At 42.7% G+C, this 17,467-nt stretch overlaps 1 protein-coding gene across 5 annotated transcripts; it reads right to left on the reverse strand.

Annotated features, from left to right (window-relative positions):
- Positions 1 to 850: 850 nt before the first annotated feature.
- LOC136504748 (protein ROOT PRIMORDIUM DEFECTIVE 1-like) lies at positions 851 to 6,732 on the reverse strand. Of its 5 annotated transcripts, XM_066499736.1 has the most exons (7): positions 6,370 to 6,732; positions 5,914 to 6,130; positions 3,163 to 4,684; positions 2,926 to 3,079; positions 2,033 to 2,108; positions 1,416 to 1,464; positions 851 to 1,320 (listed from the first exon to the last, which is right to left on the reverse strand). In XM_066499736.1, the coding sequence occupies exon 3, from the start codon at positions 4,590 to 4,592 to the stop codon at positions 3,378 to 3,380; it is 1,215 nt and encodes a 404-aa protein (XP_066355833.1). In that variant the 5' UTR covers positions 4,593 to 4,684; positions 5,914 to 6,130; positions 6,370 to 6,732; the 3' UTR covers positions 851 to 1,320; positions 1,416 to 1,464; positions 2,033 to 2,108; positions 2,926 to 3,079; positions 3,163 to 3,377. The 5 variants fall into 5 exon arrangements, with proteins under 5 accessions (XP_066355833.1, XP_066355832.1, XP_066355835.1 ...); XM_066499735.1 differs by lacking the exon at positions 2,926 to 3,079; XM_066499738.1 differs by lacking the exon at positions 2,926 to 3,079 and having other exon boundaries at positions 1,416 to 1,501.
- Positions 6,733 to 17,467: the final 10,735 nt, after the last annotated feature.

The raw sequence follows: 17,467 nt of genomic DNA on the forward strand, positions 1-17,467 counted from the left end.
CGGCGAGTTCTACAATGACGTCAACGAAACATGGAAGTCAAACCAGATGGAGTGAATTTGTTATCCCAAGGATACGATAGAATATACAATGCAAGCTTTATTTGTAATATATATATATATATATGTACGTAAAATAACGTACAATATATGTATATGCATGTAATATATACGTTAGTTTCATACTTTAGTTTGTACAAAATGTTCGAATATTATAAACGTGTAGAATACATATATTACTAGCAGCGTAGAATGCGTATTCAAAAACCTATTGAAAAACCAAAACGAATCATCAATTGAAAATAGAAACAAAAAGAAAAAAAGGAAACATTTAGTCCCGGTTGGTAATGCCGCCCCACGTGGCCAGGACAAGAGGCCTCTTTAGTCCCGGTTGATCTTACCGACCAGGACTAAAGGCACCTTTAGTCCCGGGCGAGAAGCCGGGACTAAAGGATGGGTCCTTTACTCCCAAATTCGTGCTCCCGGTTGAAAAACTGAGACTAAAAGGATTTCCCAACCGGAAGTAAAGCCCGTTTCTGTACTAGTGTTACCGTATGTATTACATATCCGCGTATTGCTTACGTGCTCATGTATTTTGCGGATATTTACCGTATGTATTACATATCTGCGTATTGCTTACGTGCACATGTGTATGACTGAAGTTATGCAAAAGTATGTCAATATAATGTCACGATGATTTAAATAAACATGAGTCTCTAATACATGTGTATGACTGAAGTTTTGCTTACGTTCACAAATTCAGCTGGTTTTGGAGCCCTTGTATGCCGTGCTTCACCTCTATCATTAAGTAGACGGGCTCCGAAAATCCAGTAGCATTATTGGATTATATGTCTATTAGGACCTCTATCATTCCGAACTGAATATACCAAACGGTAAATATCAGTAGCCTTCCTGGCATTGAAGGACCAAAATGTTTTTAATACAACAATTTTATAGAACTACAACAAAATATCCAGTCCATCGGTCTGGTAATAGCATACATCTTCTTTCAAGAGATTATGGAGTTCAGCACGGTAATCATCAAGCCTCCTAATGTTTGAACTATCATCATCAAGCCTCCTTGTGCTTGAACTATCAACAATTGCCAGGGTCTCATACAGGTCACAGAGTGTCGAGCTTCCAATCTTCCTTCTCCACTTCGACATAGAACTGCTTGCTACCCTCAAGGTTGAGCTCATCTCTCTTGACCAGAATCCTAACGTTCATGAACTTAAGGGTGATCTCAAGGGCCTCAGGGGGCATGGTAGCTGAGAACACACCAACCTGAATCTTCGATGAAAGAAGCTGGAAGATATCATAGATCTGCAAAGGGCACATGTCAGTTGAAGCCAAGCAGCTTATGAGCTATCAAAAGATATCTGTATAGGGCACATGCCAGTTGAAGCCAAGCAGCTTACATGTCAGTTGAAGGCAAGTAGCTTATAAGGAGGAAAGAAGAGTTGAAAGCTGGTTCAGGAACATTAGATGACCATATCAGTAAGTTCTGCCCCAAAATCAAATTGGCTTGATATGAATACCAATAGTAAATTTGACCTATGCATATCACAATCCTACTAATCAGCAAATACCATGCATAAATATGGATTAGTTGAGATCTACAGTTTCTTTCCCCGTCTGAAACTTTGGTTAGCTTAAATCTGGGACACATATTGGAACTGGTCTGATTCAGCCCTGGAGTACCAAGGGAGTCTAGGCTGCAAAAAATGTGGACTCCTAATCTTAGATAGCAGGGGGGAAAAAAAGGGGGGGGGGGGGGGGGGGGTGCTTTTGTTTTCTTTTATGACAGAAGCAGCAATCTGTGCATGTGTCCTGGTGTTAGTTTCTTCAGAACGGACATTGAACTTAACGGTGCACATTTACAGAACTCTGCAGCAAGTTCAAGCACAACCACACTTTATCGACCACAAATTAAGTGCAAACCAAACTTCTTTGCTGAAAATGGATAAACAAATGAGTTTAATGACTTATCAAAACAACACAATAAAATGAGGATTCAGTTCAATCAAAGGGATACCTTATTCGAACCTGTTGGGGTTCAGGTCAACACCAATGATAATTGACGCTCCAGCAATCCTTGCACCTTCTATGGCCTACTCATGCAGATACGGTAATCAGATGCAAACCCAACAAACATTGAAGTTGAAAGGTATACAATAACGGGAAAATCAACACTTAAAACAAGGTTAACAACTCCTAGGCCAAATGACAGATATCTGAAATCAACTACAAGGCAACCGGCAAAAAACAACTTTGTATTTTTCTGGTCATAGCACATGCATTGTTTTCCTACCCGGAAGCAGAATTTTTCTTTCAGTTAACAGGGATGAGAAATAAAGTTCCATGAACTGGCATTATCAAATACATATTAGGAAATAAAGTTAAATCATCATGACCTAACATTATTCATTCTTTAAAAAAACATTTCTGAACTGTGCTATGAAATGAAATCCGACATTAATCTGCTTATTAAATGACCACACCTCTCGTTATCAGTTCTAGCACTTGACTAAGAATAGTCCATTTTTCAAACAATAACCCAAAAAAACAATCAGTAGTGCATACAGATTTCATTAACAGTATTATTCACCCAATGAAACTAAATGGTGCAAGAAGATGGTTGGTTACCAATTTATGAACAAGGTAAATAAAAGCTGGCCAATGGTTATCAAATGGATTGCATATTGCAAGATTTATAAGTTAAAAAAATCAGGGATGTACAGATGCGTGGTTGCTTACTGGGATGAGGGAAAACAAGGCATACTTCGACGATCAATTGCTTACTGGGATGTACAGATACATGGTTTAGTCATTCTATCTAATAGCTTGCATTCACAGGAGAGAAAGAGGATGACAGAGACGGTACATTGACACCATGTATTCAGCTAACTCCAAAGTATGTTGTCTTACTTGAATTTTCCGTACTAAGCCGATTATTTACGCAACATTTATTTTTCAGCGGTTGGAGAATCATTAAACATATAGAAGATCAGAGATTCATAGATCAACCAAGTCCAAAAATGTAACCCGTAACGGATCCCTGGAACCCTGACCCCAAATTTGGCTGCAAGGTTGCAAGCACCGATAAGATATTCAGATAGAAATAGGTAGGGAAACCATCTTCAATACAGGCTACAGAGAACACACCTTGTTCGGTGGCGGAGATGGGGAAGCTCACTGCCTCAGCTTGGGTAGACTTCGCTTCACCCCGGGCAGACGATATCAGTAGGTATTTTTTAGATGTAGAGAATTACAGCAAGATCTGCGGGGGAACTCCTCAGTTAATTGGTTATTTCCACATGAGTCACTTCTAATTCCATGTTCCAGTATGGAATCGCAGAATCCACCTGGCATATGTTATCCTAGCACCCATGACTGCTTCCCAGATCATACTCCTCAGCAGACCAAGTTGCACTATCCTGTTGACATTCACCAATGTTACGACATCCAGACAATATGAGGTCTAGCATTTTCCTCCGCACAATGTATACAGGGTTAGGCTCAATCAGACATCCTTTACTGTAACTCTCCCTTAGGATGACTGTCTGTGCGCTTCCTTTCGTCGAGATGTAGAAAATGCCTGGATACTTGAGAAGAAATTCTCGCAGGTTTACCTCCATAGCGTACACTCTTCTGAAGTGTGACAATCTCTCAATTGGCATCATCTTTTCGACCGTCAGGCTTAAAAGCTCATGAAGAACACCAACAATGTGTTTCTCAAGCCACTCCACATTGCAGATCAGATGCGAATCATTCTTCTCATAAGGTGTGGTGTAGGGAAGCCTCTGCCAGTTCTTGAGTTTTTCCCTGAAACCTTTCTCAATCTTAAATCCAGTTGGGAAGTTGATTGGGAAAGCATATTTTGTCTCTGATTCAGCTAGCCATTTTTCTGTGTACTCCCTTTTCCTCCAATCTTCAACCTTAGCTACAGCTAATGCTTCATCCCTAGAGACAAGTGACAGAGTATCTGGGGATTCAAGGGGTAAATCATGTTGATGGTTTGGCAGTATAGAGGACCTATAATCATCAGGAAGCCCAAGTTCCCTTCTTATGAGCCATAATGCGTGCATATTCAGAGTTCCATTCACAGAGAGCATGAGAAGTTTCTTCAGCCGCTGAACTATGTCGACCTCATTCTCCCTGATGACAGCATCTTCCTCTGCGATCAAGTCGGACATCTTCTGTGTGATCTTGCAGCAGTGGTTTTTCTTGACAGGGTGCACATAAATCTGAAAAATGTGGGGATACTTCTTGAGGAAAGCACCGATCTCAATGTTCAACCCAAGCTCATGTCTCCACTTTGAGAGAAGTTGGAGAGACGCATATCTGTTCCTCTGCTGAGATATCACCTCATGCAAAGCCAAGGCCAATCTCAAGTTTCTCAGCTGAACCATTAGCTTGTCAAGCCTATGATCCCTCGTTCTTCCCTCGAGACGTGTTCTTGCCGAATCTACAGGCTTTTTCCACCTCCGCTGCACACTATGATTAAAAGGACCATGCTGAAACGGCTCGCCCAACGTGCATGATCGCAGAGAGAGTGCGTTAATGTTTCTTGCCCCAGATATGATCGATGCCATTGTGTATTAAAAGTCCAATCCTAAGAGATATGAAACTGCACCGAGAACCACACGTGCATCTCTAAAGCATTGGCGATTTGCTGGAGCTACAACTGCAAGAAAGAAAGAGATTGGACGCGGAGTCAGTTTTGTAGACAATCAAATGGAAAGCACCAAGTTTGCATGAATACATGTGGGAACTTGATAAGGTTCAGTGAACGAAGAAGAAAAAATAAGGGAAAAAGTCTACTTAACCCCCTAAACTATTGGTAGTTGTCTACTTCACCGCCTCACCTATAAAACCAGGTATTCTACCCCTTAAACTATTAAAAACCGTCTAAATAACCCTCTAAAGCGGTTTTAAAAGTGGGTTTTCGCTGATGTGGCATATTAAAAGTTCTACATAACCCCCTAACATATCAAGGGTTGACTAAATAACCCCCTCAACTATAAAACCAGATATTATAGCCATTGGTATATCTAATAATGTTCAAATGACCCTGTGATAGTCTTGTAGGGCCGTTTGGACATCATATCCCACCACACTGGCCTATGCATCCATACTTGCACGTAGGCCTATTGGCTGCCTCTCTCTCCCTACTCTTTCTAGGATTACGGCACCGCCCGATGAGCACCATCCTGTCTCCTTCTTCACCTCATGGCACTCCTCGACGGCATTGAGTTCATGCACTATGCCTACACCCTTGTCATTCGAGGATAGCCTGATGGAGGATGTGGGAGGGGCCAGATGATGAGGGTGTAGGCATGGTGCTTGAGCTCAATGTCATCGACGAGTGTCGGGAAGTGGAGCAAGAGACAAGATGTCACATGCTTCTCGTTGGGTGGTGGGTTAGCCTAGAAAGAGTTGGGAGGTGCAGGTAGAAAATGTGGCATGCGCACAAGCATAGGTGCTTAGACCAACGTGTCAGGATACGGTGTCCAAGCGGACCTACAAGACCATCCAAGGGGGTCATTTGAATATTATTGGATACTTTAAGGGCTATAATATCAGATTTTATAGTTGAGGGGGTTATGTAGTCAACACTTAATATGTTAGGGGGTTATGTAGACTTTTTAATATGCCAAGTCAGCGAAACCACCTTCAAAACCGCCTTAGGGGGTTATTTAGACGGTTTTCAATAGTTTGAGGGGTAGAATACCTGATTTTATAGGTAAGGGGGTAAAGTAGATAACCATCAATAATTGAGGGGGTGAAGTAGACTTTTTCCAAAAAAGAAGCCATGTCGATGGCGTGTAGAGACATGGAAGTGTAACTCATAGGAAATTAGAAAAATTCAAGAATGTTCATAGTCAGGGGCAAGCAGGTGTAAAAATAAGATACCTGGAGGGAGTTATTACTGCGGTAGCCAGTGGGCATTTCATCAAACAACAACCCAGCAGAGCCAGAGCGACAGATAAAAATCCATTGCCAGGATGCAACTATTCCCGGAGAGTGAAGTAGAGCTCGAGACAGTGGCAGAGGAGGCTGGCGGTGGGTGGTGGCAGGCTTGAAGGTCGTAGCCTCAGGGGCAGGCAGTGGCGGGTCCAGGAATTTGGGACTGGGTATTCAAAATGTACAGGGGTATAAAAAAAATCGTAACCAAAAGGCTAATATTTAGCATGTAAAATGCCGCATATTTGAATTTTGAAATATATAACACATAAGACTAAGTAATTTGGGACAAACTCACGCTCTAAGCCACTATGCGATTCACAAATTGCTACTCCTAACAAATTGAATAGGAAATTCAGAAGCTAAGCCAAGAGATAGGGATTGAATGTCTGAATTTGAACTTACAGAAGTTCAGACAAACTCGGGCTCAGCTCGGAATGGGACTGTCGGAACCTCGGACTACGCACTCGCCTCGCTGATGCGTGTTGCCAGTCGGCCGGCCGCCCTACGCCCGTCCGGCGTCCGGCCTCCGCGGCTCCGCCCAACGCAACGCCCCGACCGGCGGCCGAGCGTCCCTGCCGCTGCCGCGGTGCTGCCCCCCTCGGTCCCGCCCTGCCGCTGAGTCCGCCCGTGCCGCTGTCGCCGTCGCCGTCCGCCGGCTGCCCGCCACTCGAAGACGGCGCTAGGGTTTGGGTGTCGCCGCAGCCCGCGTCCCCGAGGATGCGACTGTGGCTGCAGGTGCGGGAGCGGGACGGGAGCAGTGGAGAATATGGGCCGCCTGGGCCTCGTTGGGCCTTCGGGTGGAGGAGTAAAACGAGTATGAAGCATGTTATTTTGGGTCGAATTGCTGTGCATGTATTCAGTTTCACTATATTTTTGCTTTTTCAATATACAAACATGTGTATTGCACTGTATATATTAATTTTTTTTGTCAAAAAATTTGGATATATTCACCTAAATAGTGAATACCCTTGAATACTGGTGGGCCAGCCCAGTAGACGAGGCAGCCAGGGGAAGCAACGAGAGAGCGATGGCGCGACGGTAGGCTACTGGCCAGGCCGAGGCGGGGCGTTTGGATGTCTTTGTCGTGTTGTGCCGCCTGTCCTGGCTCGGCAAAGCCAGCTTTGCCAGCAAAGGCCAGCTAGATTGGCTATCCAGCAGAAGCAAGCAAAAACCTTGAAAAGCGCAGGAACCGAGGTAAGCGGCAAAGAAACCAAACACTGTGGACTTTGTCCAGCCGGGCAAAGCAAGGCCTGTCAAGGAATCCAAACGTGCCATTGAACCCTTACCAGCGGAGGAGGGAGGGGAACTAGGGAAGGGGAAACCCTCCTCAAGAATGAGAAGGATGGATGGGATGGTGCTTGTCTTCACGACCCCGAGGCACGTATTTTATTAAGAGGAGGTAGAAACGGTCCGGTTCACGTTACGAGTTCAGACTAGTAATCGCATGATTACCAAACCGAACCCTAGCTTGACAACAAATTAGCGATATTACGCAAAACTATTAGCGACTAGTAGCTACATACCGTAGCCCATTACAACAACTGTAGTAGCTTTCGGATACGACCGTACCCTGCCCTGGACCACTCTTTGGCCTCTTCAACAATCTTTACCAGCAGCTGAGCAGGAGGTGTGGATGGCCCACCAAAAGTCCTCTCATTCCGCTCCTTCCAAATCATCCAACCGACGAGGAAGGTCGGTGAGTCAAAACCTCGACGTGCCACCTTCGGTACCCGTTTCCTGGCGTGCAGCCACCAGGAGAAAGAAGTTTTCCTGATGCACCACAATAGATGAATCCAGGTGCAGTTTTCCCAGGATGATGGACCAAACCTCCCTGCTGAATATGATCCATAGACTCAACTCCCTGCGGACGTAAGAGGATGGGATGGATGCTCGTTGATGGATCAAATGGCTGAGAAAGAGCCTGCCCCCGTTCGGTTTTCATTTCAGATGCTCCTCTCCTCCTCTGCTTGCAGAGTGCTCGCTGTGCGCTCCCCTTTGCACCCCAACGCCCACCCAGCCTGACGCCGAGCCCCTCCTGCCAAGTGTGTTGACACACTGTGATTCAATGTTATTCGATTGAATACCCAATTTTTTTTGCAAAAAAGTTTATACATATCAGAGTGGACCAGGCTATTTAGATTTTAAGCTTTTGTAAATGGGATGCCGACGTTATTCTTTTCAGCAGTTGTGGGTGGGAGAGAAGATGGAGTAACTTGTTTTTATAGAACTATACAATGTCAATTAACTTGGACACATGCAATCTATTGTCAATTATACAATGTTCTTCATAGGAGAATGAAAATTACCCATTTCCGTTGCTGCATTTTATCACCAGAAATGGAACCGGGATAACAGGTCGTGGATAGCTGGGGACAGAAACGGGAACGTTTCAAGGTTCCTTCAATCACTGTAACAAAAAAGGCCTTGGATTTTTCATCATTTTATATGACAAATTAGAACGGTCAGTTGACTGATGATTCCACACATAATTAACAGGTCAGCATGCTGTTTGTATAGCCTCGGTACATCATTACAGTAACTTCGAAAATTGTATTGAACTGGAAGATATTGAAAGTAATTGAAAAACTTGTGTATGCGCTTGTTTGAATGTTTTCAAGGAATTAATGACGTTCAGAATTTAGTAAGTGCGATTTATATCTTCCTAGTGGCTAACGTGGTGCCATGTAAGACGACGGTTGATATCGCACTATGTCAGCTAAAATTGCTTTAGAAACTGTTCAAAAGTCCACCTTACCTTTTAGGGTCTGTCTAATTTCTACCTTTTATATGTGAGGTGAACTTTCCTTCTTCTTTTTTTGGCAGCCCGCAGTTCTTCCCTCCCGGACCATTTTGGCGGCCCGTTCCCATGCACGCGCCACCTCCCTCTAACCTGGGCCGTCGGCCCGTCGGCAAGAGAGGCAAGCCAGCGGGCGGAAGGCTATTGTTTAAAAAAAAAAATTCACATCGACATCAGCGCTCCCTCTAGCGATGGCCACAGACCGGAGTCACAACCGCGCTGGTCCATTCTGTTGAGGTCATAATCATAGATTATGATGTCATAATTATTATTTCTAGTAAAGTAACAATGGAAATTTTGTAGAAAAATATCCTAAGAAGTCCCTTTAATTTACAAGCATACTCTTGAACTTCAAAAGCTCATAACTTTTGAAAGTTAGATCAGTTTTAAGTGGTTCTTATGGTAATGAGGTTGTAGAAATGTGTAATAGGCATAAGTAGCTAGTATAGCTTTTTTTTTTAAAGAACTAGTATAGCTTGTTTTTCTAAAGTTTGATGTATTGTTCTTTTATATTTTGTTGGCCATGTTTATTGTTTGTCTATACAAAGTGTCGAGTTCATGAACCTTAAAGATCAGGAATTTAGGAGTTTGAATCTCTGACCAAGTCTAGTTCAAAGGTTAGTGTCCTTGACCATGTTTGCACCTACGTTTTGATTTAATTTATTTTATTAGTAAACTTAGAACTTGGTTGCATGCAGAGTCTAAATATGAAACCTATGCTGAGACAGGGGATGTATACTCTCAATAGAAGTCTCAAACTCTGTAAGCTTGTTCAAAGCAACTTAGACAAGTCCAGCTGGGTTTGTAAGGCAACTGGATCATCCGGTCTAAGGAAAAGATTAAGGATCACAAAATATCCTCCCTAGAAAATAGGTCTGGTGTATGCTCTAGTGCTTAGATTGGATCATCCGATGATAATAGGTCTGGTGTATGCTCTCCCACGGTCCGGGATCACCGGGCGGGGTGAAGGCGATGAGCTTCTCGTTCTCTGTGCCAATCACATCGACATCAGTGCTCCCTAGCTTGAGAGTTGCGATCGGGCTCCCTCTAGCGATGGCCACAGATCGGAGTCACGACCGCGCTGGCCCATCGAGCGTGAACCCAGTTCATGCGCCAGTCTAGGCTGTTTGCATTCTAGCCCCTCCGTGTTGTTTGAAATTAATTCATCTTCATCTAAGTCTTGTCAAATTAACCTGCTACACCACCCCCTAGGTCTACCTAGAGTTCCAGAACGATTATCAGCAAAGTGTAATTTTATAAAATGAATTTTTTATTCTGTTGAGGCCATAATCATAGATTATGATGTCAGAATTATTATTTCCAGTAAAGTAATTCATACAACAATGGCAATTTTTGGAAAAATATCCTAAGTCTTCGTGTAACTATTTTGGGATTCAATAGCTTCACCACTCCATTCGGAACCTATTGCTACACAAGAATGCCGGAGAGCCTAAAGAACGCTGGCACCACCTTCGCCAGAATGACAACTGTTGTCTTAGGCCCCCAGCTTCAGAAGAACATCATTGCGTATGTCGACGACATAGTAGTGATGAGCAAAACAGAAGAAAACCACTTAGCAGATCTAAAAGAAACCTTCGCAAATCTCAGACGAAGTGTATCTTCGGTGTCAGCAAAGGAAAAATGCTAGGATACATAGTCAGCACCGAAGGCATAAGAGCAAACCCCGACAAAACCGCATCAATAATCTCTATGGCAGAGCCATCCACCAAGAAAGAAGTACAAAAGCTCACTGGAAGAATCGCAGCTCTAAACAGATTCATTTCTAAGTCAGCCGAGCACAACCTTCCATTCTTCAAAGCACTAAGAGGCGGAGATAGCATCGAATGGGGGCCAGAACAGTCAGAGGCATTCAGGCAACTGAATAAATACATGGCAGAAAAGTTGATGGTAACGGTGCCAGGTCCGGAGGCCCCACTGCTACTATGTGTAGCAGCCTTCGACCATGCAGTCAGTTGCGTACTTGTGCATGAGGAAGAGGCACCGAAGGTCATACAACGTCTTGTCTACTTTGTATCCGAGGCACTCACAGGAGCAAAGCTGAACTATACAGAGATCAAAAAAATTGCATATGCAGTTCTGACCTCCTCAAGAAAACTCAAGCACTACTTTCAAGCGCACGAAATCACAGTGCCAACATCGCAGCCATTAGGAGACATATTAAAGAACAAAGAAGCCTCCGAAGAATGGGCAAATGGGCTACAGAGCTATCTCAATTTGAAATTACATATGTACCAAGAACAACAATCAAATCCCAGGCCCTCGTAGACTTCATGGTAGATTGGACACCTCCGGCACAAAACAATTAGCAGCCAAACAAATAAACATGGACAGTATTCACAGATGGGGCTTGGGGCAACTCAGGTGCGGGAGCCTCCGCAGTGCTAGTAGCGCCATTAGGCCTTTGAGTAAAGTACGTAGCAAGGTTGGAGTTCAGAGCAACAATCAACATAGCAGAATATGAAGGCTTAATTTTGGGACTCTGTTGGCATTCCTTAGCGTCACTACTAAGAATAGAGTTTCAAATCTATCCTCGACAATGGCGCTAGAAATGCTTGTTGGTATTTGTTAACGCACATAGAAATAATCACTAGGAATGATCCACAAGCACACGGATACCGATGTAGCACTTCACCCGGGAGTATTCTGGAGTATCGTTATTTATATTTTACCATAGGGAAAACATGTGAGAAACTAAGTCTAAACTTAACCCCTGAGAAGCAACAAGGATGGAGATAATAGGGATATAGAGAAGATCACTAAGGTCTCTAGTTATAACCTTCGCAAGCTATGTTATGACTGTTCCAATGGGGACATTACTTAAGAAAAGACAGCAGCAAAGGGTATTTTCCTGAGCAACCAGGTCCTACTTGGCCTACAAACGGGAGGTGGACTATAGAAGATTCAACAAGGTAAAGTCACCCTCGCGAGCTACCACTGATCCGGAAAGTAGGGTGCATCTATGAGTAACCGAGTCTAAGCACCACGCTTACACTATGTATACTACTTCAATCAAGGAGCTACCAAGACTAAAGTATTCAAAAGAGTCGCAAACTGGAAGAACAATAATAACAATGTTACTTACTTGAATCAGAAGTTGAATACCGGAGAAATCTCAGAAGCAAGCTCCAAAGGAACTTGATCCTACAGGTACAAGCCGTAGAGAAGCCACCAACAGGCCGGCAACTCCTCCAAACTCTTCCCTCTCACTCTATCTCTCTACTTCTAAATAAGACTAGCCCTAGTCTTGGAAGACTACAAGACTAATCTTCTCTTGAATGCTTGGCTCTTGATCCTATCTAGGGTTTCTAGATACTAGAGGAGGATTAGGGTTTCTACCTAGGATGAGGATGCTCTAACCAAGGGGTAGGGTTGTGCTTATATAGGCCAGGGCCATGCACCAGAAGCCTCGGATCAAACCGGCCTTGATCAACGGCGAAGATGCAAACCCGAAGGCGATGGAGGAACCGACGTAGAAGCGGGAGCATGCTAGGTGGGCCCTAGGGTCGACCGACCTAGGGTGGGGTCGGCTGACCCTAGCCTATGCTAGGTGGGCCCCACCTTCGGTGGTTCGCCTTCTGTGTCTTCTAGATTCTTCTTAACTTGGTTTCGCGGTGGAATATGCTTTTTAGCCTGAGATGTGGGTCTTCTTTGGCTCTTTTCCTGTTTACTCCCTATAAAACATAGATTCACCAAAACTCATGGAATTATGTTAGTTTAAACCCTATTCTATGTTGGTGATTCCTTTTATACCCTTTTTCATGATTAGTTGATAGTTAAAATTGTACCATAACTATCGTCAACAAATACCCCCACACTTAGGCTTTTGCTCGTCCTCGAGAAAAGGATGGATCACTATAATCTTAACCTTAGGACAAGATAGCAACATAAACCCTTCCTATTCATACCTGCACTGTAGGATTCAATGTGTCTACTATGAAACTTTGGGCAGTTGAAGAATGGAACAGCTTGAAACAGATCACCTTCTTCCTTCAGTCAAGTCAATTGGAGTTTTTGCATAAGTTTTGAAAGAAAACATAGCTTACCTTCTCCTTCTTGTAGTACTATCAATTCACTCATGTATGTGGTATTTTTGGATCCTTACCAAGGCATAAATGATTCTGCCTTCTTTTTGCCTACTTCTAAAAGCTTGTGGAGCTCGGGTAGGGATGAAAATGAAAACATACTTACATTGCATATATTGTAAAGTCAAAACAAGGATCTAAGGAGAAAGATGCCATACTCTTAGATCAAGATGTGCATGTGTGTGGAATATATGGTGGCTATCCTAATTCTACTATGCTCCTTAACATATGTCTCTCTTGTTTAAAACTTAGAAAACTTTTGCTAGAGAGCATGGGCTATCTTTGTCTCTCTCTTTTCATGGCGAGCATCTAAGTACCCATTGTTTTAGATATATTGGACACTTGTCCATTTTTTCAATACTTTTCTTTTTACATAGCCACATACCTCTTTCTAGCAATTGAAACTTTTCAAGAGAGACACACAAGAACTTGGAGCATTTATTCCTAACAAATTTCTTTTTGTGTCTACTCCCAATGTAGGAGTAAAACATTTTTGGGTGGATGAAAAATATGTTGTTGCGTACCTCTAGTGTAGGAGCAGCAGATATATGTGAAGTGTACGTGATCTTGATCTTTAGAGCATGATAAATTTCTCAACAAGGGCCACAAGGGTTGACCAAACTCAATACAAACACAAGCAATATATGTAGAAGGTTTATCTATCCTATATATGGCTTTGGTAGGACATTGATTCACTATAGAGGAGAAGTATAGCTATTCATTTTGCTTTTTGAAATAAAATTCTCTAATGATTAGACATCAAGAATCAGGTTTTCATTATTCTTACTATCTCACATTCCACAACAACTTAAGTGACATAGGGTCCCAAATTTTAAGTTCCCAATAGTAGCAAGACTTTTAGGAAAAGTATTATGTGAGTCTACCCTTAAGTCAAGGCTACATCAATCTTTCTTTCTTGTTTTAAATTGTCTTATTAAAGGATTTTCAACTCGATTCGAAACAGAAAGTGACATTTATGAAAATAGAGTGGATTGGGCTCATACCTGACCATGGATGAAGCGTGAGATGAGGCAATGTTGGGCTAGGTCGGCTGACCTAGAGGGGGTTGGCCGACCTGGCTCAGGCCTGGTTTAGGGCCCGCTTCGTCATGCGTGATCCCGACGTTGTTCTCTTCCAAATTTCACGACTTTCATGATTATTTCTCGTCTTTTTGTTGTCATGCTTCTCCCCCACACTTGTTTCCTATTTTCCTTCATACACAGCAAGGTGGAGACAAAAACACATATATCCAGAGAGAATGGAGAATAATGGTAACCCAACTTCCTTTGATAAATGAATAAGGCACTTTATTACATAATGTTCTAACCATCTTAGCTAAAAACAACCCTAATGAGCGACATACCTAATGACCTAACTTGTGCCTTATTAATCATTGACCTAACTCTAACTTGACTTTCTGTCCTTATTATGGGTATCACGATTGAGAATCTCGAGCTAGGTTGCTAGTTTCTTTCGCTCGGTCTCTGCTAGGTCTATCCTCTAGTTTGTAGTTAATATGGTCCTAGCGAGAATATGATGGCTCTCTTCTACCGACTTAACTAAACTAGTAAGATATGCAACTTGCTTCTCCAGGTCTGCCACAATGGTCTTCTAGCGCTTTGGTGCCTACTTCTATGGAGGTGGTGCACTCTTCGATGCTTCTTTTGGCAGAATGAACTTGAACTTAGAAGGATGAGCACGTACTCCATCAATGGTAGGGCGAGGAGTGCCAGAAGTGTACTTGGCATAGACGACTTGGCCTAGCTTGTCATACTTCACTCCCGTCAGTGTCTCATTGGGCTTCGGAGGGAGCAGCTTGACGTCCTTCGAGAGCTTGATGATCGGGCCCTTTGGTGGAGCATCCTTCAGACGTAGAAGCTCCAACAGCGATGGGAGCATTGGTTGGTGAACTTGGGCAAAGTAGGACTGCTCATAGCTCCGTTGCCTTGGTTTAGGTGGGATGACAATGAGAGGAGAAGGCTCTTGAGCAGGGACGATGGCTAGAGAGTCATCTACTAGAGGTGGTTGGTTGAGATCCATTTTGTAGGGGATGATTTGCTTGTCAGCCATGGGAGTTCTGAGAGGAGGAGAGCTCCTATGTAGAAAGGGAGGAAGGCTTTGATGGGATGAGATGGAATGCTAGCAGGGGGTGTTTATATAGGGGGGGTTCAACTTGCACCAGGGGTCGAAATCCAACCCTAATGGCTTATCACGGTGGCGAATGATCGAATCTACTAGGTTTATCCAAAATCTAGGAAAATATGCTAGAAGGTTCACAAAGCAGGCGGCGAGGCGGTACTGGGCTGGGTCAGCCAACCTGACCTGGTGCCAAGTCGCGGGGCCCTTTTTCGTGTTGCCTTCTAACGTAATTCTAATCCCGAAAAATCTAATTCCGCTTCGTGGATTGAAAAGAGGGGGGTATAGGCCCACAACTAGGTAAAATGATAAATTCTATTATATCTAATTCATTAGGACCTTTATTGGGCTCTAAACAGAGTTTGAGACGGTGACCATTTACCTTGAATAATGTACCTTCGTCGTTTTGAAGTGTTACCGCTCCATGCGATGAACTGCTTATGACTTTGAATGGTCCTTCCCATTTGCTTCGAAGTTTTCCATGCCCAAATAATTTCACCCTAGAATTAAAAAGTAATACCTTGTCTCCGGGTGCGAAGTCTTTCTTCTTTATCCTCTTATCGTGCCATCTTTTGGTTCTCTCCTTGTAAATCTTGGAATTGTGATATACTTTTTATCGCCATTCATCAATCTCAGAGAGTTGCATCTTTCTTTTTATTCCTGCAGCTTCCAAATCCATATTCCATCTTCTAATAGCCCAGTGAGCTTTGAATTCTAGCTCAACTGGTAGGTGATAGGTCTTCCCATAGACAAGGTGATACGGTGACATTCCAATCAGTGTTTTGTAGGCCGTTCTGTATGCCCACAATGCATCTGGTGATCTATCCTTCCATCCTGCTCCCATTTCATTAACTGTTTTCTGCAAATATTCTTGATTTTCTTATTTGATGTTTCTGCCTGGCCACTTGTCTGAGGATGATATGGAGTGGCAACATTATGACGGATTCCATGTCTCGACAAATACTGTTGGAAGCCTTTGTCAATGAAGTGAGATCCTCCATCACTGATCACCATTCTTGGAACACCAAACCTTGGAAATATTGTTTCTTCGAACATCCTCTTGGAGCTTCTAGAGTCAGCAGATCTGCATGGCATGGCTTCAACCCATTTGGAAACATAGTCCACTGCCACTAAGATGTACTCGTAGTTCTTTGACTTTAGAAATGGTCCCATGTAATCAATACTCTAGACATCGAAGAGCTTAATCTGGAGGTTGTTGGTGAGTGGCATGGCATCTCTTGAATTGATGTTCCCGTGCCTCTGACATGATCCACACCTACGGATGAAATCCTTCATGTCATCATACATGGTTGGCCAGAAAAATCCACTTTGCCACATTTTTGCATGTGTACGAAATGCCCCATAATTACCTCCATATGGTGATGAATGGCATCTTTCAATAATCTTGATTCCTTCTTCAGCTGGTACACACCTTCTGTGGAGTCCATCTAAACAAACTCTAAAGAGGTACGGTTTATCCCATATGTGGTGACGACTCTCATAAATCAACTTTCTTTTATTCTCCCCTGATGGTACATATCCTGCAACCATAAAATTAACAATATTTATGTACCAGGGGTCAGATCGGGTGATCTGATAGATCATGTCATCCCACAACGAATCATTGATGGGCAGCTCCTGCAATTTCTCAAACTGCATTCTAGATAAGGGATCGGCAATAGAATTTTCTACTCCCTTTTTATCTTTTATTTCTAAGTCAAATTCTTGGAGTAGCAAAATCCATCTTATTAATCTAGGTTTAGCATGTTTCTTAGTGAGCAGGTATTTTAAAGCAGCATGATCAGTATAAACAATTACCTTTGCTCCTATTAAGTAAGATCTAAACTTATTAAGTAAAAACAACAGCCATGAGTTCTTTTTTAGTTGTTGCATAATTAAGTTGTTGTCCTGTCAAAGTTTTGCTAGCATAAGCAATTGCATGATGGTTTCTATCTTTTGTTTGTCCCAATACTACCCCCACAGCATAATCACTAGCATCACACATAATTGCAAAAGGCAAATACCAATCAGGGGGTTGAATGATTGGTGTAGAGATGAGTGCTTTCTTAAGAATGTTAAAAGATTTCAAGCATGCATCATCAAATTCAAAGGGAACATTCTTGGCCAAAAGATTTGTAAGTGGTTTAGCAATGTGTGAAAAATCTTTTATGAATCGGCAATAAAAACCAGCATGGCCAATGAAACTTCTAATCCCTCTAACATTTATGGACGGAGGTAATTGTTCAATTACTTCAACTTTAGCTCTGTCTACCTCTATCCCTCTTTTAGACACTAAGTGTCCAAGCACTATTCCTTCTCTAACAATAAAATGACATTTTTTCCAATTAAGAACTAAGTGCTTTTCTTCACATCTTTGCAAAACCTTGTCTAAATTTTCAAGGCAATCATCAAAAGTTTTTCCATAAACAGAAAAGTCATCCATGAAAACTTCCATGATTTCTTC

Source organism: Miscanthus floridulus, chromosome 14, assembly GCF_019320115.1.
Source record: "Miscanthus floridulus cultivar M001 chromosome 14, ASM1932011v1, whole genome shotgun sequence".
Taxonomy (NCBI): domain Eukaryota; kingdom Viridiplantae; phylum Streptophyta; class Magnoliopsida; order Poales; family Poaceae; genus Miscanthus; species Miscanthus floridulus.